General features: G+C 37.9%; 1 protein-coding gene across 1 annotated transcript in view; it reads left to right on the top strand.

Moving 5' to 3' along the window:
* Positions 1-24,122, top strand: part of STK31 (serine/threonine kinase 31) — a 58,521-nt gene continuing 34,399 nt past the window's right edge. Inside the window, exons 1-10 of the mRNA XM_028525989.2 lie at positions 1-42; positions 131-183; positions 5,068-5,166; positions 8,427-8,501; positions 10,109-10,267; positions 11,672-12,027; positions 13,793-13,967; positions 15,323-15,438; positions 16,870-17,029; positions 20,257-20,379. Coding sequence (XP_028381790.2) covers positions 15-42; positions 131-183; positions 5,068-5,166; positions 8,427-8,501; positions 10,109-10,267; positions 11,672-12,027; positions 13,793-13,967; positions 15,323-15,438; positions 16,870-17,029; positions 20,257-20,379 — 1,344 coding nt within the window. The 5' untranslated portion in view covers positions 1-14. The remainder of the gene's footprint in view (positions 43-130; positions 184-5,067; positions 5,167-8,426; positions 8,502-10,108; positions 10,268-11,671; positions 12,028-13,792; positions 13,968-15,322; positions 15,439-16,869; positions 17,030-20,256; positions 20,380-24,122) is intronic.

Raw genomic sequence — 24,122 nt, 5'->3', positions numbered from 1 at the left:
CAGAAATTGTCCAGATGGATGAAGATACACCTGCCAATAAAGGTACTGCCACTAAAAGTTATTTTTGGATGTAAAAGCTAAATGATCTTGATTAATTTCTAATTTTCTGTGCATTGTGATTTGGTTTTAGTTGAAGATGTGGTTGGAAGTCATGTGGAAGATGCAGTAACATTTTGGGCCCAGGTAAACAGCAGTCTGGTATTTCTCTTCCATCCGTTCCTCCACCGACACAGGTCCTCCCCAACAAAAACAGAAATCAAATTGTCATTCTCCATTTCTGGTTTTTATTGACAAACATTTGACACAGGCACTAGAAGACAAATGGCTACAGCTGGAGCTTAACGCTTGAGTTATGAGTGTAGTGTTCACAGTTCACTGAGTGTAAGAAAACAAGAACGTAGTTGTGGTTTCAGAGTTCCACTCAATTTAGTGCCAACAGTCTGGGCTGCGTAAATTACTGAAGGGGCTGAGAAACTTTTATTTGTGAGGTTACAGCTCCATCTAGCGGTATTTTATACAACTGTTTCTTGAAAGAAACTGTCTTTAAAAGCCTCATCATTTTTCTAATGGCTTAATTTTGAATAGGAGACACAGTATTTTTCTCATCACAAAATTGGAAACAGTAATGAAACATTACTATTGCCAAGCTTCAAGTCAGATAAGTTTACTGAGCTTTAACTACAAAGCGAGGCACCAAAGTGCACGTGTTCCAGAATTTGGGATGGTGAGCCCCTATAATGAACTGAAGTGATCCCTAATTTCTACTTTTGTGAACTACACGTGGAGGGAAGGGAGCAGCATTTCTGTATACTTCTACAGCATGAGAACTCCTGTTTGTTGTGTGGATGGTGTGAATTGAAAGGGTGGGAATAGAATTTATGAGAAGAAAAGTTGTAGAAGAATGTGATTAACCCAGAGTACCTGAAGGACACATTGGAAGAGTGCTATTCATAGAAAACTTGTGACAGGTTTGTGTGTCTGCTTATGCGTGTGTTTTATAAAGTGTCCACATGTTCTGGTTCTGTGCCCTTTGTATTAATAGCATTTTTGTCACTCAACAGTGTCCCAGGTTGGACGATAAATTAGTTTAAGTTCATGAAATAGGAACAACATTTGTTAGCATAAATAAGATTTTCTATGTAGACGAATGGTATCGGTAGAAATATGTGTACCGTATAAGCAATTTGAAATTCAGCAGACACATAAAAAGTAAGAAGAAACAGGTAAAATGAGTTTTAATAAATACATTTTATTTAACTTAAAATATCCAAAATGTTACTTCAAAGTATAATCAGCACAATTATATTAACAAGATATTTTTCTTGTTTCATGTGTTTTCTTTTTGCACATGAAATCTGGTGTCAGCAAACTTTTTTTGTAAAAGATTAGATAGTAAAAAGTTTAAGGCTTGAGGTATGTCCAGAAAGTATCCAGCCATGCACTATGAAAAATAGAGACAGTTATTTAAGAAGATACAAGATACAAGAAACAATATACACAGGACAGTGATGCTTCAGTCCCCCTCAAAGTAGGCACCTTGGGACCTCACACAGTTCTCTCACTAATCATCAGCTGCCCTGTCATATTGTCCTAAATCTCATGGATGGTCTGAAATCTCTTCCTTTCAAAGGCAATTTTAGTTTTGGGAAAAGCCGGAAGTTGCAGGGTGCCAAATCTGGGCTGTAGGGAGGCTGAGTCACCTGGCTTATTTGATGTTTCACCAAAAAAACTGCACAAGGCTTGATGTGTGAGTGGTCACATTGTCCTGATGAAACTGTCAATCACCAGTTACCCATAGCTGTGGCCTTTTTTGTTTTATTACATCTCTCAATCAAAGAAGAACATTGAGGTAGTACTCCATATCGTTTGGTCTGGAGGTGTGTACTTGTGATGGGCAGCACCTTTCCAGTCAAAAGCACAGTTAACATGGTCTCAGCCTTGCTGTGACTTTGCTTCGCCTTCTTCGGGTGTGGAGAACTAAGCGACTTCCATTGGGACAACTGGGCCTTAGTTTTCGCATCATAGCTGTAGACCCACGATTCATCTCTGGTTATGACCATCTTGAGGAACTCTGGTTCATTGATAGCAGTTTGAATCAAGTCCTTAGCAACTGCAGCATGATATTCCTTCTGCTCTGGTAGCAGAAGGTGTGGAACGAATTTTGCCATGACATGTTTCATGCCTAGATCCTGCGTCAAGATCTCAGACACGGTTGTTTTTGGAATCCCCAGATCAGCTTCTTGTTCCCGCACTGTCAGTTGCTGTTCTTGGTTGCAGCCTGCACACACTCGACATTTCTCATGTGTCCTGCCGTTGCAGGCCTTCTAAAATGTGGATCACTTTCAACAGATTTTTGACCGTCTTTGAAGCATTTGTGCCACACTTTTGTTTGCGCTGCCTCATTGCATTATCCTGTAAAGTCTTCTGAATTATCTGAATAGTTTCCGTATAGGAATGTTCAAGCTTAACACAAAATTTGATGCACATTCATTGCTCTACTCAGTCAGTTTGAATGTGAATGGACACACAGTACACAAGTTCACTCAACAGCGTCTACCACCCCCACTGACTAGTGCAGTGAAGTCACCATTGTTCACACATGCACATTCCAGTCCACTCTCCTTGGCTGCCAGGTTATATGGATGTTGTGCAAATCATCCTGGTTATTTCAACAATGGATGGACTTCCACCTTTTATTTGAAAGAAAGAGTTTTAATTTATTTAATCCACATTGCTACAAAATCTGATTATGTAGAATATTTTGGTGTGTTCTGATTTTAGGTAATTTCAGGGCTGTATTCACACAGGCTACTTCTGATGTGTCTTGGGGTCTGTAAATTCAGTTCCTGTTTTTACTGAACAGCGATACTAGTACTCATCCTGGTGTCCTTGGGTCTGCTCTTTCAGTGTTTCAGTCATCAGAGATAATCATGTTCATTCCAACTTTACTGAATATTTTGTTGATATATTTAGAAAAACCTGTCTGTTTATTTTGAAATAACTTTAGACTTAGGAAAGTTGTATTAGTACAGAGGCTTTCTTTATACCCTTCATCCATCTTCTGTTAATGCTGACATTTTACATAAGCAGAGTACAATGATCAAAGCCAGGAAATTAATATTGTTATTAACTATAACCCTTATTGACATTTCTCCAGGTTTTCATTGTCTTTTTTCTGTTCAAAATTCCACATTGTTAATTTAGTGTTATGTATTCTTAGTCTCCTTCAACCTTCGGTAGTTCCTTTACTTATCCTTGTCTTTCATGACTTTGACGTGTTGGGTGAGCTTTGGTCAGTTACTTTATAGACTGTCTCTCAGTTTGAATTTGTTTGATAGTTTCTCATAGATTGGCAGTAATATTGCAGAAGTGCTGTTGTGTCCTGTTCAGTGCATCACACTGAGGATCTGTGATGTTGATACATCTTACTATTGATGTTAACCTCGATCCACTTGGTTATAGTGGTAACTGCTGGGTTTCTTCACTGAAAAGTTACTGTTTTTCCTTTTGTAATCAGTAAATATTTTAGAGGGAGCTACATTGAGACTTGTTTCTCTCCATCTGTTTAACCCACAAATTTTATTATTTTTTAATATGGTACTTACCTAATGATGATTTTCTATTTCCCTCACTTCTACATTTATTTTTTATTTTTTAGATTTAATTTATTTGCATCTAGAGAGGAAGGGAGGGAGAAAGAGAGAGTAATGCCAATGCGTGAGAGAAACGTTGACTGGCTGCCTCCTGCATGCGCCCCAGCTGGGGACTGGGCCTGCAGCCCGGGCGTGGGCCCTGTTGGGGAATCCAGACTGCGACGTTTCCCTCTGCAGGGTGATGTGCCCCAGCTGAGCCACACCAGACAGGACTCATTCCTTCTACATTTATTAATTGGGATTCTGTAAGGAACAGCTGTCTATTCTCCACCATTATTTGTTTACTTGATTATTTATATTAATATGGACAGTGGGTATTTAGTCCATGGGATGTATCCAGTACTGTCGTTATTTATTTTATATTGTCATTATTTAATTTGTTGCAGCGTTGGCCATTAGGAGATTGTTCATGTTAGCTATTGTATTGTATCCTTTAAATGTACCCTCATTTTTTTTTAGCATTTCTTTGCTTTCTGGCACCACTAGAGATGACAGGATTATCTTTTATTTCCCTTTCCTAGCCCTGAAACCAACCACTCTCAAAGGAACCCTGTTTCCTTTTATTGGAGAGTGGTGTTTAGAAATCAAGATCGAGGTGCTAGGCGTGCATGTGGCTACTGGAGTGTCTTTGCTTCTAGGCCCTCTCAGTAGACAGGGCTAGGAAAGGTATATGTATAAAAACCCACTCATACACACCTACGTTTCTGTCTCTGTGTGCCTCTCTCATGTATGCATGAGTGCACACTAACATACATAATGCACGTACACACATATGTATTATGAGTTCACTCTGATATCTTCCAGCTCTAATCTAACACTGTAGGTTTATTTAGCCTTCTTTAATTTTAATGTCTTTCTACCTGCTTTCATTGTTTACAGTACATTTGTTATACTTATTTGTGTAATCCTAGTATATACTTAAATAGTTCCTAATTGTTAACTCATGACCCTGTGAGAAATAAATTTACTAACTAGATTACAGTATTTGCGTACAGAGGAATGTATACATTTTGAAATTGTTTTTACACATTTCCTTTACATAAGAACAAATATGTGAGAAGACTCGTGTAATTAGACCAAAGTATGCTGTCCATTTTGAGCAATTTGAATTTGATCTAAAGTAAATCCAGAGACAATTGTTTAAAATTATCTCTTCAGATGATTTAATAATATTTAGTATCTTGGTTTGAATTCCAAGTAATTTTAGCTCATGGGAAGTAAAACTACTCTATAGCCTAGTCCCACTTCTTAGAAAGAACTCATTTGCCTATGAAAAAATGTTGACATAAGGATTTGATTTAATTTCTAGTGCTTCATAATCTTTGAAGTATTATGCTTAGTAGAACCCTTAATTGTATAATGCTGTCAACTCACGTTTTACTGAATCTTACACTGTATCGGTCCTTCCTGCCAGAGTATCAGTAGGAATAAGGACATTATGAAGATCGGTTGCTCATTGTCTGAAGTTTGTCCTCGTGCCAATTCAGTTTTTGGGAATCTTGATCCAAAGAAGGTGAGCCATTTTCTCGGATGTAATTATTCCATCTGTCATGTCAATCTTTTCTATATCTTAAATGTTACAGTTTTTGAAATTTTTGATATATTTGAAAGGAAGACCGTAGTCATAGTAAGTTTATTGTTTCAGAAATGCTTATGGACTGTCCGCTGTGCACCAGGCACTGTGCTAAGCATTGAGTACACACTGCTGAGCAAAACAGAGTTGTTGTGTGAAATGTAAGGAGGCACCTAGTGCGTGCAGGCCTGGTGCCTTTGTGTGCTGGGTGCCTTGCTTGTCTTTCCCGGCTCGGAGCCCTGGATATTTAGTTGGGAGGGGAAGATTCCTGTATTTTGATACAGAATTAGATTCAGAATAGTGTATGTATAATGAGCCCATTTGTGTAAATAAAAAGGTATACACGTAGCCTAGTGTATGTGGAACATTAGTGTAAGTGTAAAATTATTTTCAGGATGTGCATGTTGAAGTGTTGGGAAGGAAATCTTATTCTTTACCACTTTCAATACACTTTGATTTTCTTCTAGTAATGCACCTCTATTGGTTTTATTTTAAAATAATTAAAACCCCAGTGGTTTATATAAAAACGTGTAAAAGAAGAGGCTTAGAAGGAAGGGAGCAGTGTAGCTTGGAGATCAGCAGCAGAATGGATAAGGTAATGCAATTTGTAGTTTTTAGGGTTTTTTTTAAAAGCATCTTTGTAGTCTATGACTGTGCTTAATATGTTAAAAATTAAAACATACCTGCTTTTTCTATGTTGAATGCAAAATAAATTACTTGCTTAATAAAAAATTCAAACCAGTTTCAATAATAGACATTATAAATGATTGCTCAGTCCTCTCCAGTTACCATGAATGGATGGTACTTTGTAAATTTTCCTCAGTGATTGACTGGTTCTCACTCCCTCACCATGTAGGCGGGTCATGGGCTGTGCGTAGGTGAATTGTAAGAGAAGATTGGGACCAGGTACAATGGGACTGTTTTCTAAAGACCAGTAAATCTATTTGGAATAGAGTCTTGTTTATGATAACTTCAGATTCCTCAACTTGGACAGTCCCAGCTCTATTTCTGGAGAGAAGTCCCCATTCTTACCTAGACTGGGTTGCAACGATACATTATCTCTGCCACTTGCCTTATTCCAGTTGTTTATTTTATTAGTGTATTATGACAAAGTCTTAACTGAAGGTAATATAGTATTGGTAGAGTTTGAAATTGGGTAGGGCTGCAGATTATCAGCTATTTTTACTACTAAACCGGTTTGCTTGCTGAAAAGGGAAGGAACGTGGTTGGGAGAGGGGACCATGCTGTTTGTGCTCTCCTCGAGCGCCCTCTGTTGGATGTTAGCTGAGGGAGCCAGAGTCAGGTGCTGCTTGAACACGCTCATTCTTTGTAGCAATTGCTTTGTTAGATATTTGTTTGTGTGTTTGAATTGACGTGTGCTTTATTGCTTTGGGGAATTGAGGATTTTAAGTTTTATACTCTATATTGCTTTTGCTTTAAAATCTGTGAATTTTCTATAGTTCAGAGTGATATGCTTAAAATATATTTTACACTGTCACTTAAAACAGTGTTCCTCAACCTTTTTTCATTATGCCCTTTTAAGGCATTTTCCCCGTAGTGGATCTCTTTCCCCCAAGAAATTTGAACACCACAGATGTACTGTATATCTGTTTGGGTTGTCAGATAGGGTTGAACTTTGGAGGGCTATAAACCATTGTAATATCTACTATGCCTTCCCACCCCCTGAGAATCAGTTCCAACTCCTTGGGGAAGGAATATTTTTTCCCATTGAACATGAATGATTTAAAGTGGTTATCAACCTGTGGCGATGTTGTATTTATTCCCCACCCCCAGGGCCCATTTGGCAGTGTGTGGAGACCTTTTTGGCCATCACGCTGGAGGGAGTGTTACTGGTATGTTGTACGTAGGGGCCAGAGGGATGTTGCTAAGCATCCTGCAGTGGGCAGGGCAGCCAGCACCTCCACCTGTGCCTGCAAAGAGTTATCCCGTCTCAGATGTCAGTGCTGCTGAGGTAGAGAAATTGGCATGCGCTCTGTAAATTTTTCTCCTTGTTTATTAAATTAAAATATTAATTTAAAATAAATGGAAGTTTGGTATTAAGGATATTTCTAATTTAATTTTACCCACTTAATGTGGGTAAATTAACCTTTAAAGTAAAAAAACCTTTCCTGGCTGGTAGGATATAGGGATCCCACCATAGTTGAGAATTCGACTTAAGTGGCATATGCTTGGAATGTTTATGTTTTAAGAGCAATTAATTGTATCAGTTATGTCTTCATATGTTAAAACAGTACGACTTCAAGTCTGATGCTTGTGCCTTTTTTAAAAACTAAGGTACAGTTGACATACACTATACTGTTAGTTTCAGATATGCAACATAGCCATTCAACATTCATATTGCCTATGAAGTGATCACCACAATTAAGTCTAGTAACTGTCACTGTATAAAGTTATAATATTATTGACTGTATTTCCTATGCTGTACCTCACATCCCCACGACTGACTTATTTTATAACGGGAAGTTTGTGCTTCTGAATCCCCTTCACCCTTTTTGCCCGTTTCCCTCACCTCACTACTATCAGTTTGTTCTCTGTATTTATGAGTCTGCTCCTGGTTTATTTGTTCGTTTGGATTTTTAGATTCCACATATCAGTGAAATCATACGCTATTTGTCTTTCTCTGACTTATTTCATTTGGCATAATACCCTCTAGTTTCATTCATGTTGTAAATGGCAAGTTGCCATTCTTTTTGATGGCTCAGTAGTACTCTATTGTATGTATGTGGCATATTATCTTTACCTATTCATGTATTGATGGACACCTAGGTTGCTTCCATATAGTATTGGCTATTGTAAATAATACTGCAATGAACATGGTGCATATGTCTCCAAATATGAAAACACTAATTTGTGGCACCGTTTGAATTGTCTGGTTTTCATTTTTCCACCCCTCCTGCCCCCTTTTCATGGAGAGGCAGAAGAATGTAATAGACTCTGTAGTCAGATTGCTTTGGTTTGAATCCTGACCCTGCTGCTTACTAGGTTATGACTTTAGGTGTGTAATGGTGAAAATCGAGTGCAGGCCTCATAGGGCTGTGAGAGTGAAACAAGTTATATGTAAAGTGCTTATTGACATGCAGAATAAGTGCTTTGCAAGTGCTAACCACTGTTCTGATCTACTCAGCATACTTTGATTCATTGAAATTCCAAATAATTTTACTTTCTTTTTCTCTTTGTAGATTTATGGTGGATTATTTTCTGAAGATAAATGTTGGTACAGGTGCAAAGTACTGAAAATCATCAGTGATGAAAAGGCAGGCATAAGTGTTCACTCCCTCCCCCTCCCCGAGAAATATTATTCTGGTTCTAAAATGTGATGCTTATTTATGCCTTCATTGCTTATTCAAACTAGTAATAAAATCTGGTTCAATGAACTTATTAATTGATTAAAACATTTTTTGCTTAAAAACATCCAGGTCAGATTCAGGAATAGTCTTCTGAATTTAAGTTGTCGTATATAATCGCTCCAGATTGTCCAAGAATAATTTTTGGTGACTAATTGTTTTTTTGTACCTCAGTTCTTAATACCTATGTTTGATTCTTGCTGAGCAACTTTTAAAAGCTCATTCCATTAAGACTGAGTAAGAAAATGACATTTTATTGATCCCGAAGTCATGTTTACCTATCACTTAGTCGATGTGCATATTGTTAATAATGAAGACAGCCTTGCAGCTTTCTCCTGCCTTAGTTAAATGTGATGAATTTTCTTTGTGTTTAGTTATTTTAGTTTTGAATTTGTGGGAGCTTTTACTGGGATTTGTGGAGCAGAGATTCTGCATAACTGTTTGGTAGCAATTGCACACTGCAAGCTGTATAAAAGCATTTCTGCAGGCTTTCTTTACTGTTTTATTTAGTGGTGGTTTTCCAGGACTTGAAATATTTTGTAATAGATATATTTTATAAATGTGTTTCTTGGTGTAATAAGGAGAGGCTAATATGAAACAATTTGAGTAATGTTCCAAATACCATTTTTTAAAAATCTTATGTTTTATTGCTCTCAGAGATATGAAGTAGACCTTTTTAATATACCTTTTCCCCACAATTTGACAACTGTAGATGATATTTTGCATTTGATGTTGATTTTGATTTAACTTTTTCAATTAAGGGGCAAGTCACCCCTTAATTGACCTTAGACCTTGTGATAAACTATTTTTCTTTTTAAGCAGATACGGAACTTGAGGTACAGGTGAATTATTCATTTCCAAGGTCTAATACCTAGACTGCATTTAACTTTTTAAAAGATTTTTTAATTTTATTTTTTACTTCTTTAGAGAGAGGGGAAAGGAGGGAGAAAGGAGAGAAGCATGGATGTTTGAGAGAAATTGATCAGTTGCCTCTTGCACACCCCCAGCCAGGGACCTGGCTCTCAACGCAGGCACGTGCCCTGATTGGAAATCAGACCAGTGACCTTTTGGTTTGCAGGATGATGCCCAACCTACTGAGCCACACCAGTCAGGGCTGGGCTGTATTTAATTTTCACAGAAAGTTTGATAACTTTGCCTTTTTTTTCAACTTGAATTTAATGATGTTGCTTGATTTTAACATTCCAGGTGGGAGAGGGCGATAAGCTTCATAAATTTATGTTTATTTAATACCAGTTGTTTTTAAGAAAAGCCAAAATGAAAAATGGTACTCTTGGAAATAATACTGTTTGGTACCAAATATAGAAATCACTGGGTTCTCATGGTCTATGGATTTTTTTCTTATTTCGAGACTATTGCTGGAGCTCTTGTTTGTTATTTTGAGGTAAAATGCTGTCTTGATTTATAGGTAATTGATAGAAAGCAGCAAATTGGTGGTTTATTTGAGGTATTTAATCTTAGTTCCATATTAGTATTTGTTTCATTTTTTTTCCCTCCAGTGTCTGGTGAGATACATTGACTATGGAAATACTGAAATTCTAAATCGATCCGATATAGTTGAGATTCCTTTGGATCTGCAATTTTCTAGTGTTGCCAAAAAGTATAGACTTTGGGGACTACAGATTCCTTCTGGCCAAGAAGTTACCCAGTTTGATCAGGCAAGCCACAGATCTTAAATATCTTTTGTTAACAGAAGTAAAACTATGTGTTTGAAACAAAATGTAAGTGTAGCTAAATTCCACTAATTTTCTTTAATATAAAAGTCTGTATAGATAAGTAAAAAATATGAATTATAGAATAATTCAAAAGCAATTATATAATAATATATTTGTGCTGATCTTTGGCTAGGTAAACATTATGATATTCATATACAAGTGGTATAATGTGTATAATTTATATAATTAGTTTTTCTGTTGTCAAAGCTTAAAAGGAGAGACTTTTACGTGATGGAGAAAATGATAAATATAATTATTCTGTTGTCTCTGGCTTTTGAGAGAGCATTTCAGTAAGAGTGATCTTTAACCTAGTCCTGGTCATAAACATCGCACATTTGAAATTAGCAGGGTTGTAAATTAATCAGGTTTTACTGCTTTTACAGAGGCTCATACTATTTGATGTGGTGATTGGCAGTGATGTTCTGCTAATCTAGATTCTAGTTTGTATTAATTTCCATTAAATTTTGGGTTAGCAACCTAATTCTAGAAGACATTGATAATTTCAGGGGTGGTTTTACAATTTAATTAAATTGTATTCCAAGTTCAGTGTTCTGTCTTGGTGGGTAGGGTGTATCAAAGTAATTTTAGGAAATTTAATATTTTTGAGCTGTAAGCAGGTTCTTATTAAAACTAAATCTCAAGATATCTTCCAGTTTGAAATATGTTTTAGATATATCTGTGCTTGGTGCACAGAATGGATAATCAGTAATTAAAAGTTAGCAAGTACATAATCACTCATATGGCTTCTCATATGCTGCTTGTACAAGTGTTACACCCTTCAATAAAATTCAGTAAGAGGGCTTTGAACTTAGGAATTTCTAACATCTCATTTTCTGTAATTTCAATTTGTTGATTTAAAAAACATATTGATATTTTGTGCTCTTAGTTTCTGCTTTTCGTTCCTGCTGTTGTCTGTCTTTAAAACCAGAGTACATGATTCTGCCTAAGTTTTGTTGAATTTTGGTGCCTTTTCTAGGTACCAAAATTTATTTTTATGTGCTGTAGCTTCTGAAGACACTATTATATTTGGTTGGGGCCAAAATGGTCAACATAGTTTGCTTGGTTTAAAAAATTATTTGAGGGTATTCAATAGATACATATTTAAAAAAATTTAAATATGGGTGTCTGTACATGTATTAGATCTACCTCACCAAGTGTGTAATTGGAATCTATTCCTACATGTGCGGAAGTGTATTTGCATAACAAGGGTAAGACTACTTCTACAGAGATTTGAGAATAAATAAATACAGTCGTTGGAAAAACTGGGTGGAAACAAAGTAAATGAAGAAAAACATGTGGTAGCCCGTTTATGTGGCAGGTTTATGTTTTTTTCTCTGTCTGTCTTAGGGCAGAACCTTTTTGGGAAGCTTGATTTTTGAAAAGGAAATAAAAATGAGAATTAAAGCAACCTATCAAGATGGAACGCTTATTGCTCAGGCGGAGTATGGCACTGTGGATATAGGGGAAGAGGTGGCTAAGAAGGGGTTTGCAGAAAAATGCAAACTCACTGCCAGCGCCAGCACCTGTGAGGAGAAACCGGATCCTGGTCAGCTCGTTCTCAGGAACCTCAAAGGCCCCATCCCGCTGTGGGGGCACAGGTCCAACCAGCCGTCCTTCAGCAGGCCCAAGGGGCGGCTCGGGGGGAGGCCGACTCTTGACTTAAAGGATGAAAACGATGCAGGAAATCATGTGACATTTCCAAAGTAAGTCTGTGGTGGGGTGTTTAGTCTGACCTATTTTTAACTCAGGGTCGGAGCCCTTGTCATGGGCTGATGTTTTGGAGGTCCTCAGCCATGTCAGTGATTTTGAGGAATGATACTAATTATTTTATTTCTGGTTTTCTCAAACATGTATTATTACCCTCTTCTTTAGTAGAAATCTTTAGTAGAAATGCTTTCATTAAAAGCCATTTTGAAAGAAAAATCATTCCTGAATTGTTTAAAGTTCATATACCAACTCTTCATGCCAACTCTGTTTTAAAAATCATTAAAAATTTTTTTCAGTTACACTTGACATTAAACATTATTTTGTATTAGTTTCAGGTGTACAGCATGGTTAGGCAGTCTTACAGTGCTCCCCCTGATACTTCCACCTGGCACCATACATAGTTACTGTATATAATATTAGCCAATACATTTCCTGTGCTGTACTTTGCATCCACATGACTGTTTTGTAACTACCAGTCCTTACTTCCTAATCCCTTCACCTTTTTTTTATCAGTCCCCTAACCCCCGACCCCCGCCCGCTCTGGCAACCATCAGTCTGTTCTCTGTATCTATGAATCTGTTTCGGTTTTGTTTGTTCATTTAGTTTGTTCTTTAGAATCAGTTGTTGCTACAGATTTTGTTCTTTAGAGACCATATGTAAGGGAAATCACATGGTACTTGTCTTCCATTGACTGACTTATTTTACTCAGCATAATACCCTCTAGGTCTATCCATGCTGTCACAGATGATAAAATTTCATTCTTTTTTTATGACTGAGTAATATATTGTGTATATGTACCACAGCTTTTACAATCTACTCTTCCATTGGGCAGAGGAGGGCTAAGGGGGAAAAATTGGGATAACTGTAATAGAATAACAGTATAATATTTAAAAAATCTCTATTCTTCTGTTGATGGGCACTGGGTTGCTCCCATATTTTGGCTGTTGTAAATACTGCTGCAGTGAACATAGGGGTGCATAAAGTCTTTAGGTTAGCGTTTGGGTTTATATACCCAGAAGTGGATGCTGAGTCATAAGCGTGCCAGCTCTCTTGAAGACATTTATCAAAAATAGAATCTACCCTGAAATCTGAATTATTCAGGGAGAGCTGGAATTTCAAAGAAGCTTTGAAGTTTTTCCTGTGGCTTTAGAAATATTCTAATGAGTTTTCAGGAAATCGCCTTTCTTTTTATCAGATGAGAAGGTCTTCGTTATTCCTGTGAAAACTTATTGTGATGGAATTTGATTATTACAAAAGGAGTTCAGTTTTTAGATAATTGAACCATAAATTGAAGCAGAAAGCCACGCTTGATGTTCACAAGTCCCAGACCATTCTGTGTCGTGACTCAGGCTGTGAGGCCATGCGTTAGGTGATGGAGCTGTGGGGATTTTATGAGTGCCTGGGGACTGAACTGTCAGATGGAGCAGAGGGCGGGGCGGTGGGGAGGAGGAGTGGGAGAAACTGCCGCAGAGTGCTTCTTACTGGATTGCTGGAGTGGACATTGCTTGGAGGAAGGTGGAATATATTTTCTTGGGAGTTGGAAGCATTGTTCCTGAAGTAATGACTTCCGTTATAAAATCTAGTTTGCCTTAAAATATGTTTTAGTGTTGAAGTATGTAAAGGTTTTAGCTTAGTTTCCAAAATTAACTTTAAGATATATTATGGTATAAAAAGCCTACAACAATAATTTAGTTTAGGCGTTTGATCTCTGTCAGCCTTCCACAGTTTGGTTTTTAAAATGAGTGAATTTGTTTTTAACAGGGAATGTTTGGCTATCGGTGACTTTAATTTAGGATCTAATGTCAGCCTGGCAAAAATTAAGCAGGACCAGAAACTGATTGAAGAGAATGAAAAGCTCAAAACAGAGAAGGAGGTTCTTCTCGAAAGTTACACGGCGTTAGAGTGGAAAGTAGAACAGACCACCCAGGAACTGCAGGTATGGCGTGCTCCAGGGCTGTGAGGGAAAGAGGGACCAGCTGGGGAATCCGTGTCTTCACCTAAGCTTGCTAAGTGTGCTGTCACTTCTCCTCTGCTTCCCTTCCTCCCCTATCTCTGTCCTGCTCTCCTCCTTACTTTACATTGTTTATAGATGACTTTTTTACACTCAAACTAATCATCTTTGGATTTCATTGGATGTTTAAAACGTTAGTAATTTTTCATTTACATTTCCTCTTATGTTCTTTCAAAAACTTTTAACTATGGAAATTTTCAAATATTCCAAAAAGACAGAGAATTGAACAATTAATCCTTCACCCAGTTTTTAAAAAAGATTTTATTTATTTATTTTTGGAGAGAGGGGAAGGGAGGGAGGAAGAGAGGGAGAGAAACACCAGTGTGTGAGAGAAAGATCGATTACCTCTCTCATGCCCCACAACAGGGACCCAGCCCACAACCCAGGCATGTGCCCTGCCTGGGAATTGAACTGGTGACCTTTCAGTTTGCAGGCCAGCGCTCAATCCTCTGAGCCACACCAGCCAGGGCTGGTTTCAGTTCTTTTTAAAGGAGATTTTCTTATGTTTTATTACCCAGCATATGGTTTGTCTTTGGAAATGTTCCATGTACTTTAAAAAATAATGTGTATTCTATATTTGTTGGGCGGAGTGTTTTATAAATGTTAGTTGGGTTGAATTGGTTGATAGTGTTGTCCAAGTCTTTTGTATCCAATGGATTTTCTGTTCACTTGTTCCATTCGTTACTGAACAAGGAGTGTTGAAACCTCCAAATATTGCTGTGATTTTGTCTGGTTCTTCATTTTGTTCAGTTAGATTTTACTTTGTGATTTTTAATATTTGTTATTAGGTTCATATACTTAGAATTATTGTATCTTCTTGATGAATCGACTCATTTATCTTGATGAAATATCCCATTTTTCACCTGGAGTGCTCTCTGTGCTGAAGTCCATGTTGCCTGATAGTAATAAAGCCATATTTGCATGGTGTATTTTTTTCATTTTAATTTTTATCTGTCTCTTTATACACAATAAGTGTTTCTTATAAGTTGCATAGTTGTCTAAGCTTTTAAAAATCTAAGTGTTAAGACACACAGCATATGAAATTTTGATTCTTTGGCTTCTTATTAAGATGAAATATGAGTCTAATCTGTGTGAAGGCAGAAGACTGGGAGAGATTATCTTTCTCAGGTCCCAGCTAGTAGGAAAATCAGTGTGTGTTATCCTGTGGCCTAACATTTCTTACCCTTTAAAATTTTAATTATTTCTAAAAAAACACTTAAATAACAGTAGAAATACAGTCTATATGGGTCTCACTAGGGTGTGCTTGCTCTTTGTTTCAGCAAGAGAAAGCAACTATCATGGATCTGACCAAACGTTTAGAAAGCACTCTGAAGACTCGTGTAGGCACCCGAATGAAAAATCTGGCAGCTAAGATTGAAAGATTGAAAGCAATTAGGTAGGTAAGACCATATTTTTGAGAATGATAATTATTTGGTGCTCTGTTTAAATTGCATGCCACCATTTTTTTTTACTTCAAAATTTAATCTTTGTATTTTTATGACTTAGAAAGAAACTAAAAATACTTACTTTTCAGTATATCCTTTCTTCCTTGAGAATCAGGGAGTAACAGCGTAACACTGCAAAATGTAGTGTTTTTTGTCAGTCTTATGTTGTTACTGCGAGAGTTACATGGTCCCAAAGTCATCTACCAGAGTGCAATTAAAAAGTCAACACATGGGAAACTACTGCTATGTCCAGTTGTTTTGCTTAATGTTATTTTCAGGCCTGTGCAGAAACTAGAGATTTTAGTAATCTAAATCACTTATACTCTGTCCAAAGGAAAAAAAAAGTAGTCTGCATAGAATCAGAAGAAAAGTGGTCATCATGAGTCCGAAGAAAAGGAATTGATTAGCAAGTCTTATGTAGAGTTTATTCAGCATTTCTCAGGCTTTGTATATGAATTATGTGGGTATTTCATCTTAATAGAGTATTACTTTATTATTGGTTAGGAATAATTTGTTCTACTTTTCTAGAGTGTGGAAAAAATAGTTCTCAAAACAGCCTAGCTCCCTTTTCATGCTACACACAAACGTAAACCAGTAATTCATTGTCTCACGTGCTTTGGAACACTGAGAAGCTGCCCCAAATGAATGCTGCACGTTGTTCTTTTGTCCAGTGAAAAGTTACATTCTCCAGAGTAAATCCATCAATGGACATCTGGTTTATATGTGTCTAAATAGTCTGAGTGTTTTGGTCCCTCTAGAGGCTAATCCACCTTTGATGCACTACCAGAATTTAAGTGGTCACACTGGCAAAGCTGTGAAACAGACGTTGGACCAAAACCAGTGTATTTCAGTCCACGTCTGAAGGGGTGAGGAACTACTCAGAAGGTGGCAGTCTAGCGGGAAGCCAGGGAGAAGAATGGGGACGGGCCTTGCTAGTGTTGTCAGTGGCCTGCCTCTCTGATTGCTTTTCCTTTAAAGTTTCTTTTTTAAAATTCTCCAGATGCTAGTCTGCTTATTAGGGTACATGGGCTATGTGCCTGTAGTCTTGGTAAGAAAGGTTAACTAAGTCTAAAATTTGGAAGAAGATATTTATAAATCTAATTGTAGACCAGAATTGAAGGCCTGATGGTATCACTTAAATTCTGTAGACTTTTGAGGTCCTTTTATTAAAGGTTTTAAAAAATACTTTTTTTCTCAGATATGTGTTTTAATTACAAGTTTGTGTGAAAGTTATTTATGACTTTATATAAAGTTTTAAAAGTACCCCTTAGTAGTGAGTTTTGTAAAGTGTAACTTGAGACCATTACTATTTATGCAGTATGTTTTCTCATAGCAGCTTAAAAATTTCTTGACCTTTTCCTTTTTTCTATTTTTTTTAACAGGCATGTTAACATCAGTGTTCGTTTTGGAAATGACCTTTCAGATGCTATACAAGTGTTGGGTGAAGAGTATTTTACTATCCCAGCTTCTTTAAATGAATTAGAGATAATTTGGGCAGAATATAATCTGGCTCAGGAGAAGATTAAAACTTGTCAAAATGTGGTGGGTTAATAATTTTTTTATTATGATTTCTGTGTTGAGCATGAAGTATCTTTTGAGAAAGCAGGACTGTGGATGCTCTGATGAATGATACTTTGCATGAAATCTTAATTTTTATAGTGTATTTATATTCATGGTTTGATTCCTTTTATTGTTTGTACGAGAAATAGGAAATAGTGGTTGTGTATAAAGGGTTAACAAAATCTTTTCCTCTTTTGCAAGAGAATTTGACCTTTGCATAATTCCCTCTCTCTGTTCCCTTGGTAATTTGATAAAATTATATTTGTCATGTTGCTAGGCAACATTGTCACTAGGCAAAACCCTGCTTGGTAAGTTGTGTCTGGACTGGGAGGAGCTATAAACTACAAATACTTGGTAGAACCCTTGCAACGGGGCATAGCCGGTGAGGGACCCAGGAGCTGTGCCTGTGAGAGATGTGGAGACTGAGGGACCTGAGGCTTCGAAGTTGGGGTGGCTCCCACGCCTGCTGATGGGAGCTTGTCTGCTGGTCTGCGTGGTGGGGTTATGCTGCCCCTCTGGCCTCTGCTTCACTATTAGATGCTGCCATAGCCCCTCGTTGTTGAGAGGTGGTTATCTGTGGGTACGGGAGGAGTGTGAAGAACGGAATATTTCATGTGCGTTCTTTATTAGTGTAGGTCCTACTACATTTAGTTCCTCTTGCAGTTTTCTTTGTTGTTAAGCTGAGCAGAACTCTTTTTTTTTTTTTTTTTTACATAGAGATATTTGGCCCAACAGTCATAGCTTTCCACAGTGCCGGTGGGCTCTATCTATACCTGGGTTTGGAACTGGCCAATCTTGAAGTATTGGTGGTTCCTGCCTTTGGGGATTGTACTCCAAAAGTGCGGTCATACCTGTTCATACCTAGGTCGGTCAGTTGGCAACCTAACTGGCTCTGGGTGAGCAGAGGGAACAGGATAACTGGAAATGACAGGGATGTTTAATTTGGAAAAAGGTTAGATTTGGGTTAATTTACGAATTAAAGCCTAACTGCACTTCTTTTTTTTCTTTTTATTGAGTTTATTGAGGTGAAACTGGTCAACAAAATTATACAGGTTTCAGGTGCACAATTCTACATCATCTGTACACTGTGTTGTGTGTTCATCACTCCAAGTCATGTCTCCATCCATTACCAGTTATCCCCCTCGACCCTCCTCTGCCTACCCCTACTCCCCACCCCTGATAATCCCCACACTGCTGTCTTTGTCCATGAGCTTTTACTCTTTCACTCCCTCACCCCTCCCACTCCACGCCCAGCCCCTCACACCACACTCCCGTCCCAGCGGTTGTCAGCCTGCTGTCTGCCTGTGAGCCTGTAATTGGCTGCTTCTGATTATGGGATGAGAAAAGTAATAAGTAATTTTTGAATCTCTATGAAACATAGCAGTTACAAGTACTTTATAAACTTTTTCTTATACTGTTTTAGTTTTGTTAAAAATTGAATTTATTGGGATGGCATTGGTTAATAAAATTATATAGGTTTCAGGTATACAATTCTATAGGAGGGGGGACCCCCGCAAAAAGCTGGAATTATGTTCTGGAGGGTGGCGCCTTGGAGTCCAGGCTCCCCCTGCTAGGTGAGTGTTCTAGGAACCCGTCTGCATCAGTGCACCAGCTGGCGTGGTGAGAGGGCATGTTTGGCTCCAGTGGATTTTTTTTGAAGACTCTGCATTTGCCAGTTTCGTGACGGGTGATTTACGAGTGCACCTGCCCACATAGTGCTGAGTGTTCAGCAGTTTTTGACCAAAACGTCATGACCTCCTTGTCTCACCCTCCCTATTCACCTGGCTTGCCCCAAGTGACTTTTTTTGTTTCCCCGGATGAAAGAAATCTTCAAAGAGAAATGTTTGTAAATGTGGAAGAGGCGAAGCAAAAAAAGGCAGAAGCACTAAAAGGCATCAAAATCGAGGCATTCAAAAACTGTTTTGAGCAATGGAAAAACGTCTTGATAGGTGCACTGCATCAGATGGAGAGTACTTTGAAGGTGACTGAAGTTTCAACGTTTAAGAATGAATACACAATTTTTTTATAAATAAATTCTAGTTTTTTGGGGTCCCTCCTCATAATACATCTGTATATTGTATTGTATGTTCACCACGCCAACTCAAGTCTCCCCATTACCCTCTTCTTTTACACTAACTTTTGAAATAGGCATTTTTCTCCTATTTTATAAATGAGGAAATTGAAGCATCACAGGGATTAAGGAAGTTGCTCAAGATTACTTAGTTCTAAATATTAATAAGGAATTTGAGCCTGTATGTGGTTGATTGCAAGGTTTGTTCTCTTTCCATTGAAATCATACTGCCCATATTAAAATATTTCATAATGTGTTTCATGTAATAAGATGAAAAAATACTTTTTTTAAATTTTGTTTTTGTGGCTGGAGTAGAAGAAAAGTGATTCATGACGGGGGGAGGGCTGAATGGAGCTTCAGGACTTGGTATTTCAGTAGAACAAAGGTGTTTTTGTTTTTTTTGCTTCTTTTTTAAACAAATACTTGTTTTTGCTACTGCTGATGTTTTAGGACTTTTAGGCTTCATTGTTCTAAAGTTCATTCAATAGCTGAAGAGTGATTATTGACTAAATATAGTCGTAATTGCCACTCAGAGTTCACATTTTATTTCCCTTACTGTAGAAACACGCATTTGCTTCAGACACGATCCCTGTCCTGTGCCTTGGTGATGGGAGGGATGTACAAACAGCTAGCATCAGTGCAGGTTCACAAGGACGGTAACGGGGGTAATGGGCGCATAGGGTTCCTGGGTGTCTCTCACATACCTACTTCCAAATACAGCCTCGTGGGCAAGTTGGAGGTTTTATCTCGGTAGAGACTGACTGAATCTTGAAGGATAAGTAGAGAAGGAATTGAGGATGGCATGGGAATAGGAAGGAGGCAGTGTGTAATTAATAATAGGAACTTGTGTAATTTTCTTAAGAAAAACAAAAATTTCATTGTTGCAGAAATAATGGGAAGAAAAGGATCATTAGCAGAGCAGGATTGCTGAATGTAACTGTCTTATTTCTATAAATAACGGAATGGAACTGTTTGTTGATCTGAGGAGGAAGGTGTTTGTTGTAAAGGCGACTGTGTTTGGAGAATGTAATACTAAATTTTACTGTTTTTAGGAGATTCGTTTTTTTGTAGGCCAGTGTGTAAGAAAACACCGGATGTATTCATTAATGATGGCTATTACGTTTTCCTCCTCCCCCAGAGCGAAGGGAGCGCTTTGATCGCCAGAAGGAATGAAGTGCAGCAGAAGCTGTGCACGGCGGTAGACGTTTTCATTCTGGAAGTGGATGAGTTACCTCTCAGCAAACGCTTGAAAGCACTGCAGGTTGGAATTTAAAAAGATATTAAATATACATTACGTTACACATGAAATAGACATATTTATCATTTGAGAGGTGAAATTAGCATTTTCCTTGAGACTTCAGCTACTACCGATGGCTGCAAACGTTTTTCTTCTCTGTTTGAATTCTCATTTCTTCTTAATGGAATTAAAATCTCATACGAATGAATGTATTTAACATGTTTATGTAGTTATATGTGTCTGTCCTGCAAGCAGGGTGAGCTGGTCATGCTTGCAGAGCAGCACTCACGGGGAGACAGGAGCAGTAAGGGGCATGGGAGCCCCTGTTGCTCCTTGCGTTCCAGCAGAACACCCACTTAGAGAGAGGGACCCTGATCCTGGGCTTACAGGACTGTTCATCCTGCTCAGGGCTGGAGCACGACGGCTGTGTGCTGAGGCGCCTTGTTTTCAGCCCTGTCCCACCCTCTCAGCCATGACCGTTAATCATTCCACCTGTTGACGTAATATTGCTCTTCACTCATGCAGATCTTTTTTAATGTCCTTTAATGATGTGTAAAATTTTTCTCTAAAAGGCCTCATGTGTCTTTTTTAACTCCAAGATATTTCTACTTTTGTTTATGTGAATATTACCTTACTTTCCATTTTCTAGCTATTTTTGATGGTTTATACAAATACTGATTTTTATATATTGATGTCCCTTTGGCAAACTCTGCTGAACTCTCTTTTAGTTCTCAGTTTTCTGCTGATACTCTTTAAGCTCTGTGTGTGGTTGTATCATTGGAAAACAACCTTCTTGTGTTCCTTCTGCCTTTTATATATCTTCGAACTTCTGCTGCTTTGGTCAGTGCAGTTAGTCCCAAGGTGAGTAGTAGCTATATTAGCTGGTCTCCTTGTCTTGTTTTGGGCTGCAGGGAGTGAGCTTTCTAGAGAGCTGGAGAAAAGAATATTCAGGGACATCTGGGCGCTGTGTCTTCCTGTTCGCCTGGCTGAAGATGTCATTTTGGTGGTCCTGTGTGTGGTTCAGGAACCATTGGAGCCCTGGCTGAAACGTTCTCTTAGGTGGAATTGCATTAAGTAGTGTAAATTCTTCCAGAACGGGGGAGTGTGCCTTGCCTGTGAAAGGGCAGTGGTCTGCGGTGCGGCGTCTGCTTTGCCCTGCGAGGGTTTATTTCTTCTCATGAACTGTCAGTAGACATAGGTAAGGGTCTGCAACGAAGATCATCTTCAAGGCTCTTTTCTCTTTAACGTTTGATCTTAAAAAGACTTTTTCTACTGGTTTGTCTTTCTACTGTTCCCCTAGATCACAAGAATATTCCTTAAACTTCTGTTTGTTTTGCTGAGAAATAGTTTGATTTTTATTTGTATTCAAGTAATTAAGAAATAGAACTTCAGACGAAAGTCAGCCCAAGAAATTAAATTTCATGATTTCTGATTTCCTCAGCATTTATTCAGACTTCTTTTGTGGCTTATAATACACGGTTGATTTTCTGCTCCTTTAATAAGTTCAAAAAGAAAGTATATTCTAGGTTTTATTGGTTTCAGTCCCTGATAGATAGCTATTATTTTAAGCTTTCATCCTTTGTATCTTTGCTTAGTTTTTGGCCTGATCAGTTTATCAGTTCTGGGATATTTTTGTTATATGTTATAATTAATATATTTTCTTATATTGTAATTCTTTAAATTGTTCAAAATATTTCATTGCTGTATTCATGATTGTTAATGTATTCATGATTGTTATGTATTTTAAACTGTTTTCTTTTTAACTACTGTGTGACCTTATTTTTCCTTAAGGTGCTTTGGGATACAACTTTTTTTACTTTTAAAGTTTCTTTTTTACCTGCCTTTTTGGTTAATATCTGCTTTACATATCTCCCCCCCCCTTTCTTTTAAATGTCTTAGGCAACATACTAATAGATTAATTTCAAAAAATCCAACCTATAAATCTGTCTCTTAATGGGTAACTTAATTTATATATTTATAATTAGTCTTTTGTTAGAACTTAATTCTGTGATCATTTTGTGTTTCTTTTTACAATTTTTAGTTACTCTATTATAGTTGTCCCAATTTCTTTTTTTCCGTTCTGCCTTCCTCTGCCCAGCCCCCACTCCCCCAGGCAGTCCCCACACAGTTGTCCGTGTGTCATTCATACGTATTCCATTTTGTGTTTCTGTTTCTTGGGGGTTCTTTTTTCTTCCGTTCTGCCTCCTACCCCTGGTATCACAGAGCATTCTCACGTGTCTTTGGTATGTCTTCCTTCTCTGTATTCCCGTTCCAAAAATCAGCTAACCAAACAACCAAAGTTGTTGTCTAGGATTTTAGTCACAGATTGTTATGGATGTTATATGTGCTCACTCAATTACATAACAAACTCTGGAGTTATTTTCTCATTCTTACTTCATGAGTTGCTGGATGTCCTTCGGTTTTTCTATGTATTGGAGTATTTTGTTTGAGAGCTTTCAAAGAGCTCTTGTGTGGTTGACTGAAGTTACTGCACATCTCAGGTGTCTCAGGATAGCTTACTGAAAATGATGTAGACAATTGTGTGCATTTAAGACTTTAAACAGTTGTTGAGTTGGCTATAAAGTATAGGTCCAAAGGCCATTTTTTCTTCACAATTATACTCCCTTGTCTTATTGTTTCCATAGTTGTTGATATCAGTCTGATTTTTTTTGTTCTGTGATCTTTTTTGCTCCTGGAAGTTTAACATTTTCTCTTGACTTTGTTCCTTAATTGCACTCAAACATATTTAAGTTTATATTTAATCTGAGTCAGTTCAGTCTGAGATTTTAATATCTTTCTTTAACTCCAGGAAAGATTTAATAATGATTTAGGATGCTGCCTCCCATTTCCCCTCCCATCCCATTTATTTATTTTTTCTCATTCTGAGACTTTTGTTAGTGGATGCTTAAACTTCCATCCTCTATATTTTTAATTATTTATTGATTTTTTCTCTTTTGATCTCTTTCTTTGTCTTTTTGAAGGGACCCTTGATTTAACTGTTTAGCTCACTAATTGGTTCTGTAGCTGATCCCTTCTGCTGTTTAGCCAATCCACTGCGTTCTTTATCTCAGACATCATTTCTTTCAGACCATGTAACTTCAGTTGGTTATTATTTATAACTACTTGGTTTTGCTTTGTGTTTCCAAGATTCTTTGTTTTTGTTGAGAATATTTGTTAAGCATATTTTGAGTTAATGCTATTATCTGGGCCACTGATTTTGCTTCCTTTTTATAAGGTGGCTTAGTTTGTAATATTTCTTTCAGAGTGTTTATACTAGTTACAACTTTCATCCTTCCCTGTACCACCCCTCAAGGGCCCTTGTGTCCCCTTGGAGAACTATAAGCTGTCTTAGTCCCGCGCTACTGTGTGGGTATGGGATAGTGCGGAGAGGAGCCCAGGGAAGGGTGAGAGCTTGGACCGTAACTTCAGAGGCTTCAGGTGGGTTTAGGAATAGGGTGGAGCTGTTGCTCAGACTCTAGGGTTGAGGTCTGGGCTCTGCTTCCTGTTGGCTTCTCTTCTCCATGATCTTACTCTCCAGTGGGCCTCCCAGTTCCTCTGCTTCGGCCGTGGCTCTTTTCCAGGGGCTGCCCTGCGGTGTAAATGCTGTCCAGTGTTCAGAGGAAAAGGAATGAAAGAGAATGCTTAGGGATTGGACACCTCTTCTGTACTGGTGATCAGTTTTGCCTTGTCTGGGTTCCCATACTCGGCTAGTGTAGTAAACCCATTGCCTCTTGCTTGTACGGCTGCTTTCCTGCCCACTGTGGGGG

The sequence above is a fragment of the Phyllostomus discolor genome, chromosome 10, assembly GCF_004126475.2.
Source record: "Phyllostomus discolor isolate MPI-MPIP mPhyDis1 chromosome 10, mPhyDis1.pri.v3, whole genome shotgun sequence".
In the NCBI taxonomy this organism is placed as follows: domain Eukaryota; kingdom Metazoa; phylum Chordata; class Mammalia; order Chiroptera; family Phyllostomidae; genus Phyllostomus; species Phyllostomus discolor.
This window is presented reverse-complemented; position numbering and strand designations above follow the sequence as displayed.